We start from the raw sequence: 23196 nt of genomic DNA on the forward strand, positions 1-23196 counted from the left end.
CTGCCTACAATCTCCAGTTTTTTTCACAAAATTTTCTGACAACTCAATTTAACATTGCATCAGCAAACAGCATCTCCTACGGCCAGAAACTAGTGATAAAGGTGATGAGCAGGCAAAGTTATTGGTTGCTCAGCTAAAGACTGGTAAGTTGAAATGTATAATCTTGCTGGCTCAAGATATATACATTACACAACATAACAAAATTACACTCAACATTACACTCATGCTAGAATGCAATAGAAAAGTCTTCCCCATAACTATTGATTTATTTTAGTTTTGGTTTGTTTAATAATAATAATTGCATTTTATGTAGCACCTTATCACGTTGTTGAGGCATCTCAAAGCACTTCACTACTGTAAAGTGAATTGACTGTGTGTTTTGTGGGCGAAACGCAAAACAAAGTCAATATAAAGGAATCATCACTAAAATGGCCCTACACAACACTTATAATTTACAATCTTTTTAAAAAAAATACATTTCCTCCTCATTGGCAAACCAATATACACAAACTATATACATGGAGTCCTGTAGCTCAGTGGTTAGAGCACTCGCTTTGCAAGCGAGAGACCTGAGTTCAATTCCAGGCAGGGCGAAACCTTGGGCAAGTTTCCTTACTCCACACAGAGCCTAATAATAATCCCTCCAAAAACAAAAACAATATTAATGGTCATTTTCAATCCACGACTATCTGTGGGACACTGCTGTGCGCAATTGGCTGCCGCGTTCGCCCACAAATATACAGTCAATTCACTTTACAGTGTGTTCTGTGAAGCGCTTTGGGAAGTCCTCCCGACGTGAAAAGCGCTATATCAAATGCAAGGATTATTATTATTATAGTCACATTTCCAGAATTTCCGATATGTGCAGAAAAATGTAACTTTGTTTCAGAAAAAGCTAAGGGCTACATTTCCTCTGCAATTTTCTCTGTAATATATATTAGGAGGTGAAAAACGCAATGCCATATGATAATTATCATAAGTGATAAATATCATTGCCAAACAATGTGGTGAAACTAGTCAATAATTATAGACTGATCCACTGTGTTGAAAACCACTCTGCTGACTATTGATTAGCAGACTGCCAACACAACTTAGATTTTTTGGTTTCTTAAGTTAGCATCCCTGTACACAACAGTCCAAAGCCACAATCTGTTAACTATAAGTAGAATGCATGACATGGCTATTTAAAACAGTGTCAGGGAAAGATGGCGGGAGGCTGGGGATTTGCATACCTGGGGACCAGTTAATGTGTTAAATGTTATAAAATCATGAAAGTCAGCGTATATTGTAATTTATACCATTGATGTTAAGTAACACATCACAATATCACAATTTCCACTCCTTTATCCGTAACGCTATCACTTTTAATTCCGCTTTTACACTGTGGTTCTGGAGCTCTAAATGTCACCCTGAAAAAGAGAAGCCAATATTTTTAAACAGCCTCCAGACCACCTGGGACAAATTATGTTTTTATTTTTGCACTTAGAATGAACATCCTGAATGTAGGTATCATAAAGATGTTAAAATATTCATGCTTACACAAACCACCATTGGAATGTTTTGGAGTTGTCTCCACTAAGTCGGCAAATAATGGTAAAGACTCGGAGATCTGCTTTACGCTTCGGGCTCATTCCCCTCATTTGAGCACCTTTCACTCTACCATCCCTCCAATCATTCCCTCAAAATTCTCCTCATTCACTGTCCCCTCTAAAACCTCCCCCACCTTCATCTCTGACGTCTCCACCCTCCTAGCTTGCCTCTGCCACTGTTCTGAACGCCTCCTCATCCTAGACGACTTCAACCTTCACTTCACCCCACCCTGCTCTATCTCCTCAGACTTCTCCTCTCTCCCTCTCCTTTCCTCTCACAACCTCTCCCTCCACATTCACTTTGCCACCCAATTTCATTGCCACCCACTCGACCTGGTGATTACCCGGGGCCTCAGTGTCTCGGATATCACAATCACAGACAAAGCCATCTCAGATCACCATTTCATCTCCTTTAACTCCTCAATCCCTCTCCCCACCACCACCAAATCCACTTCCATCTCCTACCACCCTAGAAAAAAATCTTCCCGCAATCCCTCTCCGCTGTCCTGGAGTCATCTGAACTCTTCCCCCTCTGGCCTACCTCCCACACTGATTTATCCCCCTCGCTCACTCTCCTCCACAACTCCATCTTCACCACTATCCCTGTCCTTTCCCCCCTCACCTCCCAAACCGCCTCCTACTCACGAACCTCACCCTGGTACACCAGTCACCTCCGCTCCCTCAAGGGTCAGGTGTAGTCCGCCGAATGCACCTGGCTCAAGTCTGACCTAACGGTCCACTGGCAGATCTGGCTGGACCACATCAAAACATATGGCTCTGCCCTTGCCTCTGCCAAATCATCCTTCTACTCCAAGACAATCTAATAGGAAGCAAAGGACAACCCCAGGCTATTCTCCACCACCAACCGGCTCCTCCATCCATCCTCCCACGCTTCACCGATTCTCTCTTCAAGCTCTGACTGTGAGGAGAAGCTGGATTTCTTCGAGTCCAAAATCAAGGGGATCCATTCAGCTGCCTCCGTCTTCCCAACCACCACTCCCTTTCCATCTCACCCCCAAACTCTGACACCTACCCATCCCTCCCTCCACATTTTCGAATGTGTCTCCCCCTCCTCTCTCATCACCACCATATCCAGCATGAAACACACCACCTTCTCTCTTGACCCCATCCCCACCCCACTCCTTCCTCCCAGCTCCAACTCCTCGCCCCTCTACTCTGACACCATCAATTGCTTCCTTTCATCTGGCACCATTCCCATGCCCCTAAAAACAGCTACAATCACCCCCATCCTAAACACCTTTCCTGGACCCATTCCTGCTTTCTTACTAATGGCAGATCTCCAATCTCTCATATCTTTTGAAGTTTCTTGAAAGAGTCATTGCTTCCCAGCTTCTCTCATTTTTCTCCTAGCACTTCCTTCACGAGACCCTCCAATCGAGTTTCCGTGCTGCTCACAGGATGGAAACTTCTCTAGTTGTCTTCCCAACATGAAAGGTGCTTTACAAATGTAATTGTGTTGTTGTTGTTGTTGGAAATCAAATGGCTTTACTCCTGGCTTTTTCTGTGATTCCACTTCTATTATTTAACTAGTGAAGATCCTCCCAAAAAATTCTAATGCAGATCGTGAGATGCACAAACCTCTTGATGTTATTGCAATACCCACACAATGGCATACAGACGTCCGCACATGTGCAGACCGCCGCCTGGCTCACTTGGTACAGCCTTCACTCTTGTCACCTGATCTCCTGTATTATGTGGAGGAAAAGCGGATTCGACTCAGAGCTTGATAAATTTCATTTTTACAATACTGTACAGATTACCACCACAGATAAACTCGCCTCCAGAGATAATGTGGTCATGTAAATGTAGCATAAGATTGCATGTGATGAATACACTAACAAATGTAAAGTGCCAATTAGTAATTAACATGATGATGATGATCTTCTCTGAGCCCAAATGTATAGGGGACTTAATGGGAACCCGACCTTCATTAAAAACACAATCCATACACCGTTGGTTATACATTCTGGTAGATAGTAATAAATATGTCATTCAATATACTGTACCTGTATAAGCAAACTGAACAAGATCCCACAATGCTTTAGGGTCTATGCCCTCCATTTTGATTTCCTCTTGCTTGGCTTCACAAACATCGCTCGTGAACATAGCAGCAAAGTAGTCTGAGACGGCACTTAGAACAAGTCTGGGAAAAGAAGCACCACAAGGGATCTAATTAAATTAGTGTCTTTTAATTAGCTGTGAAGAATTGACAGAAGGAATCCATTAAAAAAAACATACCTTAAGGCATAATGGCACCAGTGAACCATGACAGAATCTATTCTTGGTTAATTTTATATTGTTAGTAAGGATTTATTTTATTGCTCGTCATGGAAAAGCAAAGTTGTGAAATCTGTCTTTTGTTGAATTGAATATCAAACCCAATTGATTTTACCTGTCTGTAGTCAAGATATACGTTACAATGCTTCCTTCTGTCATGTCTGAAGGTTTGTGGAGTCCTGTTGCTCAGTGGTTAGAGCACTCGCATTGCAAGTGAGAGACCTGAGTTCAATTCCAGGCAGGGCGAAACCTTGGGCAATTTTCCTTACTCCACACAGAGCCTAATAATAATCCCTCCAAAAACCCAAAACAATAATAAATTGGTCCTTTTCAATCTATGACTGTTTGTGGGACACTGCTGTGAGCAATTGGCTGCCGCGTTCGCCCACAAAGTCAATTCACTTTACAGTATATTCTGCGAAGCGCTTTGAGATGTCTAGAAGACGTGAAAAGCGCTATATCAAATGCAAGGATTATTATTATTATAAGCTAAGATGAGCACTCAGTAAATTAGCATCATTTGTGCTGAGTCAATAAATTCTCACAGCTTTATTTTAATAAAGGATTGATGAGTTCCATGAAATTAGTCAGTTACTGTTCCTGACGTCCTCCTGATACTAAAGTTGATATTGACAACTCTCATTATAGTACTTGAATGAACTCTAAAGTATGGCATTTTTTAAATATAATTCAACACTAACTTTCTGGGATAATGTTTAGTCTATGGATCCGCTGTACAGAACTGATGCCTTAAGACTCTTATTTCTTATTTTCGTAGACAGCATTTTTTTTCATTTTAGACAACAGAACTAAAATATCATGCAATATCATGATACCTTATGGTACCTTATGGTTCACTTTAGCATCAAGACTTGTTTGTTTGGGATGCTCAGGGGATTATAAAGGCAGTGACCAATGATCTCTGGAGAGAGCTGATAGAATGCTTACATTCATGGAAAGTATTAAAACTCACACCATAACATTTTGTCTTCTGTCTTTTTCCATTTGAAGAGTCTAAAAATAGCATGAAAAGGCCTAGGGTGTTGTTCTGGATAGAACAATTCTAGGTAACCAACTTAGATAATTGTAAAGTGAAATTGTAATGGTTTATTTTGGCACATTGAATCCATTAAAATTGCAGTTTCCATCCCTTTATTTCAATGAGTGAATGGTATACAATTTCCTTGACACTGGCATTTATTATTATTCTTTACGTTTCATTATGAAAATAAAATAAATATTTGTTCCTCAAGAATATCCTCTATAATTACATGAAAGATCTAAGTTTTTAGGCTGATGGTAAGCATGTACCTGGCAAAGCCCCATTGATATGCAATTTTGGAGGTTTTTTAATGTTGTGCCCCATAACAATAATGAAAATAATCCTTACATTTGGTATAGCTAACTTTCCTGTGAGGAGGATGTCTCCAACCATTTCACAGGATTTACTGTAGAGTGCAGTGACTATATATTTCATAGGCAAACTTGCGATTGAACACAACAATGGCAGCCCTAACATTTTGAATTGGCTCAGGTCTAATCTTTGTTTCAGATAAAGTAATAAGGATAATCCTGAAATTTAGATCTTACTAGCATAGTTAAATATATATCCTCAAATTAAGATTCAGGAGGGCATGATCTGGGTCTTTTAACTGTTGAAAGATTATGTAAAAGTTAGCAGATTATATAAGACTGAACAAAGAATCTAAAGCTATGGGCTTAATATAAACAGTTCTCAAGTGCAGAAATATAAATCTGTTTTTCTGTAAAGATAAATCTTTAACTTTTTAAATAGTTAATAAAGTTCAAGTAACATTTTTTTCCTGTCAATGTAGCAGTTTCTGTAGAATAGGCGATAATTTAATCATGCACTTTGTTTTGTCTCATTTTATAAAAAAAGTTGAGTATATCTATCCACCTAGACTGATAATTATTTATGTATTACAATTAGCAAATCTGAACATCACTTCCATGTTTACCTGTTGGCAGAAACTAAGTGCTTTCTGTCAAATTAATGGACTGTAAATGTCTGCCTCCAGCATTGCAAAATTATTGAATACCTACAACCATATGATTCACAATCTCTGTATCCAAAGCGCTTTCTGCTCTAATTATTTCAGGTCCCCATTGTATTATTTTCATGAGACTAGAGCTGTGATTTCTACATGGTGGTAATACTTGAGGATTGTTATCTCACTAACGGCGAAAGGTGGGGGAATTATTGTGCATTTCATTTGTGTGATTTTCAAATGAATCATCAGTGTGGAACAATTCAGGCTTCTGCACCTCACCAAGAAAGATGAATTCAGCCTGAAGAAACCATTTACAATCTATTAGCATTCCTTGTGTAACCATTCTCTTGCAGTATCCTTCTGTTTCATTTAATTAGCTCAATATCTACAGTAGAAATTTCCATCAGAAAGTCATGGCAAAATATTGCATTCAGTTCTCCAGTATGCTTTGTTTTAAATTATAATAATATTATTCTTCATGACTTGTGGCTTTTTATACTGCTGGGTATGCAGCGATATCATTTCTAGTTTGAGATGGGTGCGTTTAGACAAACTGAAATTGTTCAAAGCGTGGGTGAATCAAACCGGTTCTTTGGTGTAATGTCTTGGACATGTCCTGTTGGTGATATGTTGCATGCACAAGTTACAAGTGAGTTGAAATGTTTTAATTGAGGTGTATTAATCATAAATCTATCTAAAGCAGGAGAAGTTGTAGAAGTTAATTAACTAGTCAATTAATAATTAAATACTTTGGGGAAATTTTGCACAAAAGCTGATACTTGCTGTTAAATTCAACATATAAATTTATTATAATGCACTTTTATGTCAATAGAGATGAAAAGTAAATTTACAGATTGTATCTCCATCTGAGACTATTCCAAGATGACTAACTACCAAAATGTAAATGTAAAATAATATTTTGAAATTTCAAACTGCTCTAGTTCTTTCAGGTTTTCGTGCACTTAAACATACAATCTAAATGATGACATGGAATAGAAATCTAGAATTTGTTGCATCAGTTGCTTTAACGCACAATTGGATTTCCTTCTGAAATCACCTTCAGTCTTATGATTCAAACATGTCTGTTTTTTTTTATCCAGAATCTATTTAATAAATGTAATAATAGATACAGCATGGGGCAAGTTAAAATTAATCTTTGAAACTTTGAATGTGTTCTATATGTTGAATTTAGCAGCAAATATCAGCTTTTGTGCAAAAATTTCCCCAAAGTATTCAATTATTAATTGACTAGTTAATGAACTTCTACAACTTCTGCTGCTTTAGATAGATTTAGTTTGCCTACAATGTACACAGTAAATCCTGTGAAGCTCTTTGAGATGTCCTCCCGACATAAAAGGCGCTTTATCAAATGTAACGGTTATTTATTATTATTGTTATTAAAACTCACAACTTGCTTCCAATTTGTTTATTTACTGTGTGATTCTCTTTTGTATCGAACTGAGCTGCCTGGATAAAGTCAGAGTGAGCTGGTAGGAGAAATGGGTTTGAGCCCTACCTATGAGCAGGTATCTTTCGGTTTCCAGCAATCAGGATGACATCACACAGTTGATGCTGCTTTAGGTAGATTTCCATCTTACGAAAGGTTTGCTCCGCATGGTTCACAGCCTGGAAGAACTCCTCCGAGCTATCCGAGTCCATATCACAGTGTGGCATCAGGGAACGGTTAGTCACTGACAGCCTGTGGACCACAAAGGAAGAAAGTGTTGTTGATGAAAAGCCCGAGATTTTGCAGCCTTAATCACAACCCATGCCGACAGCAGCCTCAGGAAGCTGATAAGGGTCATCAATACATGCCTACTCCCTCCTAACACACAATAGATGGAAATTAGTATAATGTATTATTTTGACTTCCTCAAGCTTAACTTTCATTTTCCTTGACAATTATTTTTGTAGTCTAGCCAATGCTTCCAGGAACTTTATTTGATAACATAGCATAGCAACCAATATAAACAATTACATTCTTTTCCAAATGATGATAATTGTCTAATTGGCACAATGAACATATGAAATTATCAAAACTGCAACTCTTCCAAATTAAAGTAACTTTATGGAGTTCTGTAGCGTATTGGTTAGAGCACTCGCTTCGCAAGCGAGAGGATCGGGTTTGATTCCCAGGCAGGTCAAAACCTTAGGTAAATTTCCTTACTCACATGCCTCTGTTTACCTTGTAGGAACCCAGTGGTTAGTTTATTGGCAGATCACTTTCCAGGGTAATATTCCCTTAAAAAATATCCGGTCATTCAATCCGTGACTGTTTGTGGGACACTTCTATGCACAATTGGCTGCCGTGTTTCGTTCACAAAATATAGTCAATTAATTTTACCATATATCCTATGAAGCACTTTAAGGTGTCTAAACAACGTTATAAGGCTCTATATCAAATACAAAGATTATTATTATGATAAAGTAAGAAGCTAGTCCTTGTTAGATCTATAACCCTTGTTGGACTAATTTAGACAACTGTCTTGAATATCCGTTTGTGAATAACTATCCTTGGTAAGTGAGAACAGTGTACTCTCCGCTGATTTATAAATCTGGATTTCCCATTACAAACTTACAATGTTACACACTATAAATCTGTGGGCAGATGGAAAGTATGTTCTCACACATCAAGATTTGTAAATGTACCGACAACTGGAGAATCGCTCTCAAGGACATTTAGCAAATGGACAATACTTTGTGACTGTCATCACAAAACTTATAAAATCTACGCCCTTTTCCTGTTGTTAATCTTGTAAATCTAAACACCAACACTCAATTTGTGTTTACACCAGACAGCTTTCCATCCTGAAAGTGTTGTAACATGAATGTACTATTTCCAGGTGCACACCAATGCAGACTACCACAATCACAAATGTGGCCTGAAAGCTTACAGATAATGCAGGTATACAGGAACAGGAGTAGGCCATACATCCCACCACTTCTTATAGCTTCTTCTGCTTTTAGATCATAGCAGATCTTTTAATTCCATTTCCCCACCTTTTCTCCACACTTTATAATAAATATTTTGAATTTTATATTATTATAATGTATGTTTCACAATCTTATTTCCCAAGTACCTACTCAAGGGTAATTTAGATCTGTCCAAAAGCGTCCTTAGGGAAGTGTAAAGCAGATTGCCACCTAGATTACCAGTTTGCAACTTATCAGCTGGATAATATTTTGTTGGTTTAAACTAGTATCACATTAAGAGCTGGAAGATTTCACTGCCGTCATTGATGTTTCCGATTGTGGAGCGCATAGTTTCAGTGCATTAACCTGTACCAAGAAGGAAGCGGAAAGTGGGAATTATGGTTTGAAGCATTGTTTTACAAGTTAAGATGCCTTGTATGGACTTTCGAGTACATTGTGGATTTTACCAAGTGTTGGCAGAAAAAAACTTAATATTGCTTGAACTCAAAAACAACAACTTGCATTTATATAGCGCTCTTCACACGGGCTAGCGCCGCAGATACGATGGAGCGCTTAAACTCCACCTTATCTGCTTTTTTCACCTGACATACATAACAACAGCAACAACAAAATTACATTTGTATAGCACCTTTCATGCTAGGAGGACATCCCAGGGCACTGGATAAGCAGTGTTTCGGACCCGAGCTGAGGGTCGGGAATTGGGGAGGATGGGGGGCAGGGGGGGGAAAGGAGGATAACTAAAGGCACGGTCGAAGAGGAAGGTGTTGAGATGGGTCCTGAAGGAGGCAAGGGAGCAGGCGAGGCGGAAGGACTGCAGGATGGAGTTCCAGAGGGTGGGGGCAGAGTGACTAAAGGCCTGCCCGCCACTGATGGGGTGGGCAAGGCGGGGTACATGAAGCAGGCCAGAGCCCGCTGAGCGGAGGGAGCAAACAGGTGGGTAGGAGTTAAGAGGTCACAAATGTAGGGGGGAACAATGTCATGGAGAGCTTTGAAAGTGTAAACCAGGATCTTGAACTGTACCCCTGTATGATGGGAAGCCAGTGGAGTCGGGCGAGAATGGGGGTGAAAGTGTCGTGTAGTTTGGTGCGGGAGAGGATACGGCTGCAGAGTTCTGGATGATCTGCAGCCTACGGAGGGAGGAGTTTGGGAGACCGACATGCAGGGAGTTTGCGTAGCAGAATAACACAATTGTGCTGGAAGTTCCAGAAACATATATTCTTCAGTTTTATCTTCCATTCATTATAACTTAGTGAAGCAAACCAAAATACCTGTATTTAGCCCAGATCACTGATTAAAATAATAATAATCCTTGTCTTTGATATAGTGTCTTATCATGTTGCCAAGCAATCTCAATGCACTTCACAGGATATACTGCAGCATAGTTTTGACTGTATCTGTTTTGTGGGCAAGCACAGCAGGCAATTTGCACACAGCAATGCCCCACAAACAGCTGTGGAGTTAATGACCAACTTTATTTGGGGGATTGTTGGCCAGGACATGGGAGAAACTCATATCTTTCATATTGTGCCATAGGATCCTTATCTAAACAGACAGCAAAATAACCCTGAATTAAAATTTAAGAGTTAAAAGTAATTGAATCTCATTGGGTAGTGCAAGTCTCCTGCATCCTGAATCTTGATCTTAGCTGGGTAACTCCTGGAGATGTTAAACATCTCACAGCAGCTCATGGAAGAGGAACATTGGAACTAGCCCACACTTTCAACTGGGGATTGCATCTGCTAGGAGGTGAAAAAGAAAGATAAGCCTTACTTATTGGGAGACTCATTCAGAATATATTTAAATTATTGATAGCAACTCACAAAGTCTTTCACATGAGTGAAGGCTGGACTACCTATCGTTGAAGCTGCACATGTTAAAGGCACAAACCTACTTCATTATTAATGGCAAGCCATTTTATGGTAAATAGTTATGATAGATGCAACTCTTAGAAATATCTGAATCCTTAGTCATATTCTTTCTTCCTGAACCATGAAAATGTAATGTTATTTTAAGAAAGGTTAAATGGATATTATTCTAGATCATTTAAAATTAATTTTCATGAAGGTCAAACACACATAAAAGAATGTCTGGAAACACTCTACAAAATAATTAAATTGATGTCAGAGATCATTTGAACAATCTTTACAAACTGAGTCAATGCTGCATCGAAGTTGCTTTGAATGTCTAGCTTGGAGACTGACAAAGGGTAAATTCATTTAAGAAGTTCCTCTCTGATTTAATATCTTCGAAATAACCAAATAAATGGCAGGACACATGATGGTGCAATGGCTGAATATCAACATCATGGTGGTCTCCTGGGCTCAGGAATATGCTCACAGACTAGTTGGTGTTTAAACACTACCAGTACTGTAAATGATTTGGCATTGTACATTAAGTTCCTGGCAGCGAGTTTCACATTCTCACCAAACTCTGTGTAGAAGTTAATGTGGCAAAGCAATTTATTTGTAGAATGCAGTATTCAGATATACTTAGAAATTTGGAGTCATTCATAATTCTGACAAGGCTATTGAGCTCTTGAGTTGTATAGACAAAATGATCTCGACCACAATTAATCTTTTAACATTTTGGCCAGTGATAATTCTCACATCACACTCTGCAATTTTCACCCTTATGGAAAATTGCTTACAGCATTAAAATGTATAATTCATGCCCTAGTAATTGATATTCAGTTTCATGGCTGCCATAATGGTTGATTTGGAATGGGATAAAAATATGCCCTTCATTTCAGTGAAATTATTTAAACATTCAAGTTATCTCAGTCCAGAAATTGTGCTGTTTCGTGAACAGAATCACCCTGTATCAGCAAACATGTACAATTAAGTTGCTCTCATTCTTATTTATTAGGTTATTCTGCATTTTTACGAGTACATAAAACTCTCTACTCTAGTTCTATTTCAGTTGCTTAAATTCACTTGAGTAATGGTGATGTGTGGATGTATGAATTCTGGGAGATTGGCTGTTCTTTGTAAATTTTTAATGCACACTCACAGGTTGCAGCAAATCAAAATTCCATCAAGTCTCAGCATGAAAGACTATGTTTGTCTTAAATGTTAAGATCATGGAAGATTTGTAATTAAGAAGATAGTTCATTTTAATGACTGCAATAAACCAGCTTTAAGAATTTTATGCAATTGTGCACAGTCTTATATCTTAAGACGATTAAGACAAAACATTCTCATACAACAACTTAAATTTATATAGCGCCCCTCATGGAGGTTAGTGTCCCAGACCGTTTGACAGTGGCGGAGCATGACACGGGGCATGAAGGGATTTGAAACAAGTGTGAGGATCTTGAAATCGATCTGTTCGGCGATAGGGAGCCATTGCAGCCTGGCTAGAACTGGTGTGATGGGGGTACGGAGTTTAGTACGGGTGAGTACATGGGCAGCGGATTCACCCACATACTCATAAACTCAAAATTGGTGGAATTTGGGGGACTATAGGTGTACAAGAGAGATTCTATCAGATATTCACTGGTTGCATTGCAGATGAATTTCTGCTTCAATAAAACTTATTGTAATAATCAAACTATTAAGTCAGCCTGGCTCGGTTGGTAGCACTCTTATATTTTGGTCGAAAACTAGTGGGTTCCAAGTGCCACTTCCAGTTCATAAAAAAGGCTGTCATTCTGATCTCTAATACTATGTTGGGGGAGCACTGCATTGTCAAGGGTGCCATCCAAGGTCCCATCTGCCTGTATAAGTGAACATTAAAGATCCCATAACATTATTCAAAAACAAATGAGAGTTTCTCTCTGTGTCCTGCTGAAGAATCCTCCAGATAAAACTCATGCTAAACTTCGTGTCTGTTTATGGGACATGGCTGTGCTCAAATTGGCTGCCAACTATACCTGTGAAGAAACTGATACAGACACAATATCAAATGCAAGGGTTATTATTAATGTTTCTTAAAAACATTACATAAAACTTAAATGAATTTAAGTGAATCTTTTTGCTTTGCTTTGAACGCTCAGAACAAAGGTGGCCTTTTTCTTAAGTGAAAAATACAAAAAGGCCACAACATGTAGTTTGAGACATACCTTAAAAGAGGAGAAAGTGAGTGAGTTGGAGGGACTGAGAATGGAGTCCTCGAGAATGGATGCCCTGTGGCTGAGCCTGCCCATCAAAGATAGCACGGATAGAGCTGGGAGTAGGTCATGGAGACATGGAGTAGGTGAGTGCCCCCCAAGCAAAGGCCAGATTGATATGAGTGAAGTAGATTGGAGTGGATCGTGGAGAGATTTAACAAGAAAGCTAAATGGGATGTACAGAATTTTGTTGGTAACTTTAACCAGGGTAGTTTCAAGCTGTGGATGGGTTGGGAACTGGATTGGAAAAGTTTGAAGAGAGTAGGGGAGAGGATAGAACAAACTGGGAGGTGATGTCTCATTCCTGCAGCATCAAGAGAAAGGGCAATTGGGAGGCTGATGATGATAGTTTTGAAAGAGGAGTGGGTACTGTGCCAGTGGAGAGGGGGGTATGACGTGGAACTGGGTGATCAGAAACAGTGGGGGGATTGGGGTAAGTAACAGAGGTGGAAACAGTGGAGTAAGTCCTCAATTCTTCAATCCAACTGAATTTTTCATATACCTATATCTCGGAAAATTTTATGGGGATATGTCTTGCTTAAGAATGTGTCTGTATCTCAAATCCCCTTTGCATATGCAACACATCTATTCCTACAAAGTTATTCTTCACAGTTGATGAATGATGACAATTTTCTTGGCCCTCTGAGATATAAATTAATCTGACCCTTTTTTGTGCTGTCTTGAGATAATGAATTATATCATCAATCTCAACTATCAAGAGAGGACATAAATAATGAACAAGGCAATGGTGAAGTAGAGCAACATTGGATCTTGCCTTGTCAATAGTCACCTGCAAACAGGACCTATTCAGAAGTTTGCTTTTTCATGGGAGTGTAACTTTCTGACAACACCTCCTGCTATCTTTTCTCCCTCTCTCTCCCTTACTTGAAAATAAGTGACCACAAATGACAGCAGTCTGTAATGGATCATTCACAAAAAATTGAAGAAAAACCATTGAAGAAATTTATGGAGAAATTTCTTTGTATATAATTCTTGGATGTATTGTTGCCATATTTGGAAATGAGAAGAAGATGAATCTGGAAATATTCACTAGAAGTTGAAGGATCACTAACCATTATGTAGGTTTCCAAATTATTATTTATTTTAACTCAGCAATAAAGCCTTTAATATAAAGGGGATAATTGTTTCCACATAAAAAGACAATAAAGCAATTTAAATACAGAATATCTAAAGAGATTATTCAATAAGGAAGCTACAACATTTCCTAAATCGTAGATAGAAAAATTAAAATTCACACCTCAGATGATTGCTTAAATTTAAGAAATAAGAAAGAATTTGCATATTTAATTTTTGCTGTATAGGGGGATTAGGAGGGGCGGAGGCTCATGTGGAATATAAACACTCAACATGGACTAGGTGAGATGAATGGTGAATTTTGGTGCTAGTCTATGTAAATGTATGTAAAACCTCCCAATTTGTTCCATCGTCTCCCCTACACCTCTCTTCAAACTTTTTCCTTATTCCCTTTCCCCTGTTCGGGTTTCTTCTTAAACATATTGGTGCTTTCTGCTTTAAACACGGCTTCTGACAGTGAATTCCACTTAATTTTTTTAACACCACAGTTGTTACCATATGTTACAATATTTAGAGTATTTCAGTCTTGTTCATTGAGCTTGTGGATGTGAATAATAACAGAAAATTATGCGTGTGAATATCAGTCAGACAATTTCATTGAAGTCATTCTTCACTTCTTTCATTTTAGATCTTATTTAATGATATACACATTGTGTAATCATATTTATTGCTTTTGGCACCACTGTGTATTGCTGTACTAATGCAACATTTGTCTTATAACACAGTACAGTTTGATGAGGTACATATCCTCTTCATAAGCTATGATTTATGTGATTCTATGTTTCTTAGTATTAAAGTCAACTTGTTCTTAATCTTGGCAACTGAAATGTCTGTACATCACTTTGAATTTTACATCTAACTTTTATACATTCTGCCTTACCACTCATTTTGATGTTGTCTATGCAATTAAGCATTATACTCAAAACATACTCGTTCAAGTACTTTGAAAAACAGAGGTCCTACATCCAAAGCTGAGAAACGTTGCCTTGTGAAATTGCCAAATTAGAACTACTATGGTTGACCACAATCAATTTCTCTCATCAACTGACAGTCCCATTTACAACTTTATCTTGGGATCTATGTGGTGTGACCGTTATTCGTATTCTCCTGTAAGAAACCTTATTGGATATTTTTCCATAAGTCAAAATATAATATCCACCACCTTACTCAAGTGTAATAATGGTTCCATCTTTGAATAATTCCAATAAAATGTTTGGTTTCAATAAATTCATGCTATCAGTGATTTAATGCTTTTACTCTCTTAACAGCATGAAAACTGTGGAGATTGCTGTAATATTTGGCCGAGAATTGGTTCCATAACTTTCCTATAGTGTACTGAGGGAAATTAAGAAATGCTGAATGGGAAAATATTATTTCTCTGTACTGAATATTTATAACATAGTCTTATACTTATTCATACTATCATTGATTTAATGCTTTTACTCTCTTAAGAGCATGAACACTGTGGATATTGCTGTAATATTTGGCTGAGAATTGGAGTCCTGTAGCTCAGTGGTTAGAGCACTCGCCTTGCAAGTGAGACACCTGGGTTCAATTCCAGGCAGGGCGAAACATTGGACAAGTTTCCTTACTCCACACGCCTAATAATAATCCCTCCAAAACAAAACAATAATAAATTGGGCATTTTCAACCCACGACTGTTTGTGGGACACTGCTATGCGCAATTGGCTGCCATGTTTCGCCCACAAATATACGGTCAATTCACTTAACAGCATATTCTGTGAAGTGCTTTGAGACGTCTAGAAGACGTGAAAAGCACTATATCAAATGCAAGGATTATTATTATTAAGCAATAAATATAGTTCTTTCACCCGTTATGTTTATTGTTGCAATTTTTCTGATCAGGGTCTCATGAGTGCTTATGCTGTGGTGGTATCTGAGTTTCTGATAACGCATGAAGATGCTATCCCCCTTTTTGAATACTGACAGGAATCAGGAGGTCCGTTCGTTTGAGAGGCCCAGATGAGGAGAAGAGAGGCTGCTGTAAGGAACTTGAATTAAAAGCCAAATGGCTCCTGTGGGGATCTGGAACCATTCATTTCAGAAAACCAGCCTAAGGAAATGAATCAAGCTGTTGGATGGGAAGTTGACCTGAATCGCAAGCACTGACAGTAAATAGCCACCATGTGAGCCACCACTCACATTTATAAAGAGTTACATGAATTGCTATATTAAAATGTGTCTGCCATAAATAATTCTTATCAGGGCACTTTTTAATTATAATCTATCTATGACATTTCAGATGTATTGTTAATGAAGATGAATTAGGTTTTGAGTTGCAGATTTGCTTTTCATTTAGTACACTTCTATTCTGGCATTGGAGTAAACAAACATTAATATTTATATTGTTTTGAATAATAGGAGCACTTATGGTTTCTACAGACCCAGGTCCACGTGCCATTCCAGAATTGATTTATAAGAGAAAAATAAACAACTATCAATAAACCATTGATCCAGAAACCTTATGTGCAGTATAGAAATCAGTGGGAGTCTTGCCCTGCAGGGTTTACTACAGTATCACCAGCAAATTATTGAAGCTGGTGGAAATAGAAGTATCCCCTGCTGCCAGCATGTTCAAATGATTTTATGTCCGAAAGGCTGGCAAACAAAAAGAGAAACAGCTACGCAGCTTAATAATGAAACATAGGAAGAGATAACAGAGATAAAGAGAACCACTTTCCCCTTTCTCTTATTGCCACAACAACAAGCTGAGATCTTACGGTCTTGAGTGCATGTTTCCAGTGATTTCTAAATCACAATTTTTATTTTACTGGGAATTGCAGTGTGAAACAACAAAACCTGCATCTCTAATGACTGCAGTATATGAAGGTAAATATCATGTCATCCATGTTTCTCAGCAGTGTTTTTTTTCGTGAGGTAAAGTCACCAGAATATCTTTTTGTGAGAGATTTGGCCTTTGCACCGTGTCCCATCAAAGACACAGTTGGCTGAAAAGTGCCAAAAGAATGTTTCGCACACTATCTCCAAGAAAACAATGTTTGGGAATGATTAAGCAATGTCATGCAACATTATACATGTTCACGCTGCTGATAATGCAGCATGACTTTAAATCAGTTGTTATTTCTTAGTTTGAAAACTGCAATTTCCAAACAATGCAGTTTTATAAGACAGTCTAATGGAGTCCAAAGCACTGTCATTGAAAAATGATCTGTATTAGAAGCAAATGCGACATGAATAAACGTTAAAACATTATTAAAAGCATAATTAAAATGTTCATTAAAAGCATTCAAGTAGACTTTTGACAGATTTATTGCTTACTCAGTCGACCCAGTGTGTCTATTAGCCAAGAAATGCTTTTCGAAGTAGTGACACCTGAGCACCTTGCTTTTACAAGATTCATAAGATAAATCAATGTCTTCAATTCCGTCAGTGCTTTTATTAAACTGAACTTGACCAAACTTGGAAGCTAGTGGATAATCCTACTGCCTTATTATGAAGTTAACAACAATACAAAGTTTTAACTTTACTCAGTAATACAACATATACATGATAATGTGACTCAGTAATTCCACAGATTGTAAAATATAATTTGTGATGGTGGGGTATGAATAACTGCATTTCTAATTTAAGTGCAACAATTTCAGTATACCATTCCATTCACTCATTATACAGTAAACTGGATTGAATTGTAACATCTCTTTGCAAATGACTTATCCAGCTTCAACCATAGTTAATTAATGCAAAGACATTGCTGTTGGACATGGTACACATTTTAGAAATAGATCTTACATAAATATTTGATATATTAATAAGAAGAATTAAATGAATCAGTTATGGCTTTTCTTGTTCTGTCTTAAATTTTAAATTTGAAAATGAATGGTTTTCATTTTGCAAAATTAACCCACAACCAAGTGCATCCCACATCTTCAGTATATGGTTATTTGCCTCTCTCACAAATATAAACTATGGCCTCAAGCCATCCGTGCTGGCTGTCTGCCTGGAGCATATTAAGCAACCAACTGTGCAATTCAATGCTCCACTGTGAAGACAGACCAGATAAATCCTGAATGGCACATTGTCAAATGAGTTATGCTTTGCCTCAATAATATTAGACCACAAATAATTCTGCTTGCAGCACCAGCAATGAAAAAACAATAATATATGTTATTTTGCCTATCTTTTGTTTGTGGAATTGATTCATTTATACTGAAACATCTAACACCCTTAGATATCACTGTTAGAGCACTGATATCTATGGAAGAAATATTATTCTACTGAGTCTTTGAATATAGTTGATAACTGGTGACAACATTATTTATAAATATTCTTATCATTCATACATCGTTTGTCTGAACTTCTTCTATTGTGGGATTTCTTCCTTTTAGTACCCTCCTTCACCTCATTACTTTGATCTCCTTTTGGGCTTGAAAGGGCAACTGAATATGTTCATAGTGAAGGGATTAAATAATGTGCTTGGAGGGAAGGCCCTTAATAAGTTGTAATTGGAATAAACGTAGACTAGATATGGATGTACAGATGCCTCTCCTGCTATCGGAGGGTGTTACAACTTTCCCACCCCATACAGCAGCTGTCCTTAGAGACGTATATAACAAAAGCTCAGGTTTGGATTGAGAGTTCAGTTATGAGCACGAGATATTGTTATGGAGCAGTGGCTACCCTTTGCTGATTTAAAAAAATATCCATTAGCATTCAGGTGATAAATTATTCAGTGTAATTTTCCTGATTATATTCATACACACACATGCCTCAAGCTATTTTACTTGCTCGTTCAAACATATGCAGAGTAACTTGTGATCATCCATTCCCTTTCATACACAATCGATAGAAACATAAAGATTCCAACTCTCACAGGACCCAACTCCTAACTGTGTGTTTTAACCCATAGTCATTGAAAAGTGGAAGATTAGTTAAAAAAAAGGAATAAGGTGGTGTAATCCATGAGTCTAGTTATTTCAAGACCTGCAGGACCAGTTGATTTTCTATTATTCAACATTACACTGTGAGTTTTTTCTTCATATTGGGTTTTCCTTCAGAACCTAAGAAAGTGTAGACTGTGAAAAGGTCATCTGTTCTCCAAATCCACTCCTTACGAACACTCCATCAAATTTTATGTTCCCCATAGGTAGAGTGGGGATAATTTTGCATGCTTACTACCCAAACAAAATGGTAGTTTAATACTAATATTAAGTTAATTCATGTTTAACTTACCACTTAAAACATCTAAGTAGCTGGGAATTAGACCTTTGGTCCTCAGTTAGCCTAAAGTCTATCACATGCAATGCTGCAGTCAATGCACTTCAAAGTAACTCATTGGACTAATTATTAGTAACACCTCTTAACACCTCTCATTATTGAAAACCTCTATTCCTCGGTTTTGTTGCAATCCCCACCTTTGTTTTGCATCATTTAACACCACTTTAACCCATCATCCCCTGTCCTCTACCCCATTTTCCCCTTTGTCTTCCTTGCCCTGCCTCCTCCCTCTCTGTTAGCCCTTAAAAGCCTCTTCCTCCCAACGTGCCCCAGTTCTGGCGAAGGGTCGTGCACCTGAAATGTTGACTTTCTTACCTTTCTCTATGGATGCTGCCTGACCTGCTGACTGTTCTCAGGGACTTCTGTTTTTTTTCCAGATCTCCAGCATCTGCAGTATTTTGCATTTTGTATATGTTTTTCTATTGTGTGTTTGGAACAAGTTGTGACTGCAATTGGTGACAGTACCTCTAAACATAACAAATTAGTATGAACAAATAACATGATGCTCATAAGAAATAACATATGGTGCCCAGTCAGCTGTATGAAGCACTTTGATATATCCTCCCAACATGAAAGGCACTATATAAATATAAATTGTTGTTGTAGTAATCACAATGAGACAAATGAGGTCCTACAACAGACTTGGATGTTTCTTTGGCATTATGCCTTGCATGATTTCTGTGTTCTCTGCATGAAGCAACTAATAGAATGTTAGTAATGCCCTGAAATATGTCCAGTCTAGTCCTTTGAGGTCAGCTCGGTGTTCAATGGTATCCTTAAGCACTTTCCTCACACTGATTGTCTGGCTGTGACTGTTTAAATTGAGTCGATTGATGTTGGACATCTCCAGAGCCAAATTAGTCACCATTACACACTCCCAAACAATCTAAATCCCTATCAATCTCTCACAGAGCACACAACCTGAATATTAATGGAACAGTGGCCTTCGTAATACACTGCATTAATAGTGCTGACACATATGTATTACAGATTATTTGTTCAATGCCCTACCACACACCCAGTGTCATGAAATGAATGAATCTGGAAGCTTTCATTATCTGCATATATGCAGTTTACTGGATACCATTGGTCATGAGGGAACCGCGAGTACTTCTCTCCCTTGAAGCCTGAGACACTTTCAAGACTTAAAGGGCCTTTGGAACTATAGGTTAAATGTGGTAAACAAAGTCTGTGATTTCAGTCATATCAATGATACTTCAGTCAGTGCATCTCTATCGAGATGCAAACAACATAGACACTGCTTTGCTGTTAATAACGAACAGTTAATTATTTGCCTTTACAGTACCTGAAAAGGATAATTCATCATCCTCCAGAGCCTTGTGTTTTCTGTGTATGAATTGACTGCCATGTTCAGCTACAAAATACAGTCACTATATTTTACAGTCAGTACATCATGTGAAGTGCTTTGAGACATCTTTCTAATGTAAAAGGTGCTACATCAAATGTAAGGATTATTATTATTATTATTGTAAAGCTGCTGTCATGAAAGCAAACATTTCTAGCACAAGTGATGTTAATGGAGTCAAATTTGCAATATTTCTTAACAATATTCCATAATATGGAATGCCACTAGAATTCCTGCTGACCCACAGGAACTACCCTGGAAGTTGGTTACATCAGAGCAGACTATCTTTCTGGCTACCAGATGGAGTTCCTGTTTGCATGACTCGCATTCCTCATGAAAGAATCTACTTGGGAAATATTGCAAATTAAACCCCAATATTGTTTTTAATCAATAACTTGGATAAAGCAGTTGAGGTGTCCTAACATTATTTCAATTTACTTCTGGTGGGCCATATAATATGAATGACACAGGGATACTGCAGATCTATTGTGGGTCTTGTTAATGCACTGTGTAACTTAATGCTCATGATGACTATTCAAAAGTAGTATTACGGCCAATAAAAAATCAATTAACCAGTAACCAGACTAGCCACACTGACAGTATAAATAATGTTATTATTATTTGTTAATAATAAAAACATATTAAATATTATTTGTTTAATAATTACTTTGTTAGATAATCTTCAATTACTTATTTTACATTTGCTTACAAACACTTTGACTGTAAATATCAAGAAAGCTCTTTTTTTTCCAATAGTGTTCTGACGTGTTTGGAAAGATGAAATGACATTAGCAAAATTAGTTTCCTTATCCTGGATTGCATATTAACTGAAAACAATGGATTTAGTATCCAGGTTTGATGGTGATCCTGGTTGTTGCAGTTGGGGAGAATCCTGACACAGCCCAAGACTTTGCCACGTAGTACAACAACAACTTGCATTAATATAGCACCCCTCACACAGGGTAGTGTCCCAGAACGCTTGACATTGGCGGAGCACATCGCCAAACAAGAGGTACTATCGGAAATGAAATTCATGCCAGCTTGGCTCAGTTGGTAGCACAGAGGGTTGTTATCCTTTGGATGAGACATTAAACTGATATTTCATCTGATACTATTCCAAAAGAGAAAGCAATTTCTCCCAATGTCCTGGCTTAGAATCCACTGGATACATTGATCATTGGCTGTTTGTGAGACACTTGACTAGTGTGTGCAAAGTGCTACATTTCCCTGTAAATACGGTTACTACTCTTAACAATAACTACCTTAAAATACTTTCAGACATTTTGAGCTATATGCACTATATCAAACGCAACGGATATTATTATTATAAATGATGCAACTTTTTACAAAGGTATCATCAACAGTTGCTTCTTGTTTGTATTGAATTGCCACAAGGCATCTATTTACAAACTTTTTAAGTTTAACGGAAAGGAGAGGAGCGGGAAGATGGGAAAGGATACACAACTTGGGATTTTTTTTAAATAAGCAGCAAATATTTGTTCTAATTGTTTTCTTCATTGCATAGAACATTGTTAAGAGAAAACATTTGCAGGTGGGTCTCCCATAAATGACTTTTACAGTTTGTAATGGCAAAGATGGTAGTGGCTAGGATGGTAATGGCTGGTAGAGCTTGTAGAAGCTTTGTTCAGTCTGCCATCATTTAAAATCCTGGCATTAGAAAAAAACTCATCAGCCCACAAAATATACAGTCAATTCATTTTACAGTATATTCTGTGAAGCGCTTTGAGATATCTTGAAGATGTGATAGGGCACAAGGATGCAAGAATTATTATTATAAATCTTTTCATCCCAGTTTTCCCTTGGGATTTGTACTATAAATGACATTTCTTAGACAAGAGAGTTCCGCCAATATTGTGCATCACTAATGCAATCAATCAAGTAAGGAAAGAACAGGAGTTTCAAACACTTATAATGCTGCATCTATCTTAATATCAGTGTCATATGACAGCAAGGTAGAGCTTTACTGATAAGCAATACACTGCACATTACCAAGGTATAGATTACTTTGTGTATATTTATTAAAAAATAATGGATGTTGATTCTCGTGCCCAAGGTTTTGCATAAATGGCCTGTTGATTGATAGTCTGGAACACCACATAAATAATAAGTGATTGCATAAAATTCAAATCAGCACCAAACTTTGGATTATATTAATTTAGGAATAATGTTTTTTACACATGCTGAATATAATTACAAGTGCTAGAAATTTGAACAAAACAATTTTGAGAAATCCAGCTTCAAGGAAATTTTAGTATGATAATTGGATCAATCATGTGGAGTCCTGTAGCTCAGTGGTTAGAGCACTCGCCTCGCAAGCAAGAGACCTGCGTTCGATTCCCGGCAGGGCAAAATGTTGGGCAACTTTACTCACTCCACACGCCTCTGTTTCCCTAGCAGTAATTAACAACCTGGTTGTTAGTCGATTGCCAGATTGCTTTTCCAGGGGTAATAATTCCTTCAAAATAATAATAAAAATTGGTCATTTCAACCCACAACTGTTTGTTGGACACTGCTGTG

At 37.8% G+C, this 23196-nt stretch overlaps 1 protein-coding gene across 1 annotated transcript in view; it reads right to left on the minus strand.

Moving 5' to 3' along the window:
* Positions 1–23196, minus strand: part of LOC103176929 (kelch-like protein 1) — a 146756-nt gene that overhangs the window by 76498 nt on the left and 47062 nt on the right. The window contains exons 2-3 of the mRNA XM_042334101.1: positions 7416–7598; positions 3617–3753 (exon numbers count right to left, since the gene is read on the minus strand). Of these exons, the coding sequence (XP_042190035.1) occupies positions 3617–3753; positions 7416–7598 (320 nt within the window). The remainder of the gene's footprint in view (positions 1–3616; positions 3754–7415; positions 7599–23196) is intronic.

The sequence above is a fragment of the Callorhinchus milii genome, unplaced genomic scaffold (assembly GCF_018977255.1).
Source record: "Callorhinchus milii isolate IMCB2004 unplaced genomic scaffold, IMCB_Cmil_1.0 Scaffold4, whole genome shotgun sequence".
Classification (NCBI taxonomy): domain Eukaryota; kingdom Metazoa; phylum Chordata; class Chondrichthyes; order Chimaeriformes; family Callorhinchidae; genus Callorhinchus; species Callorhinchus milii.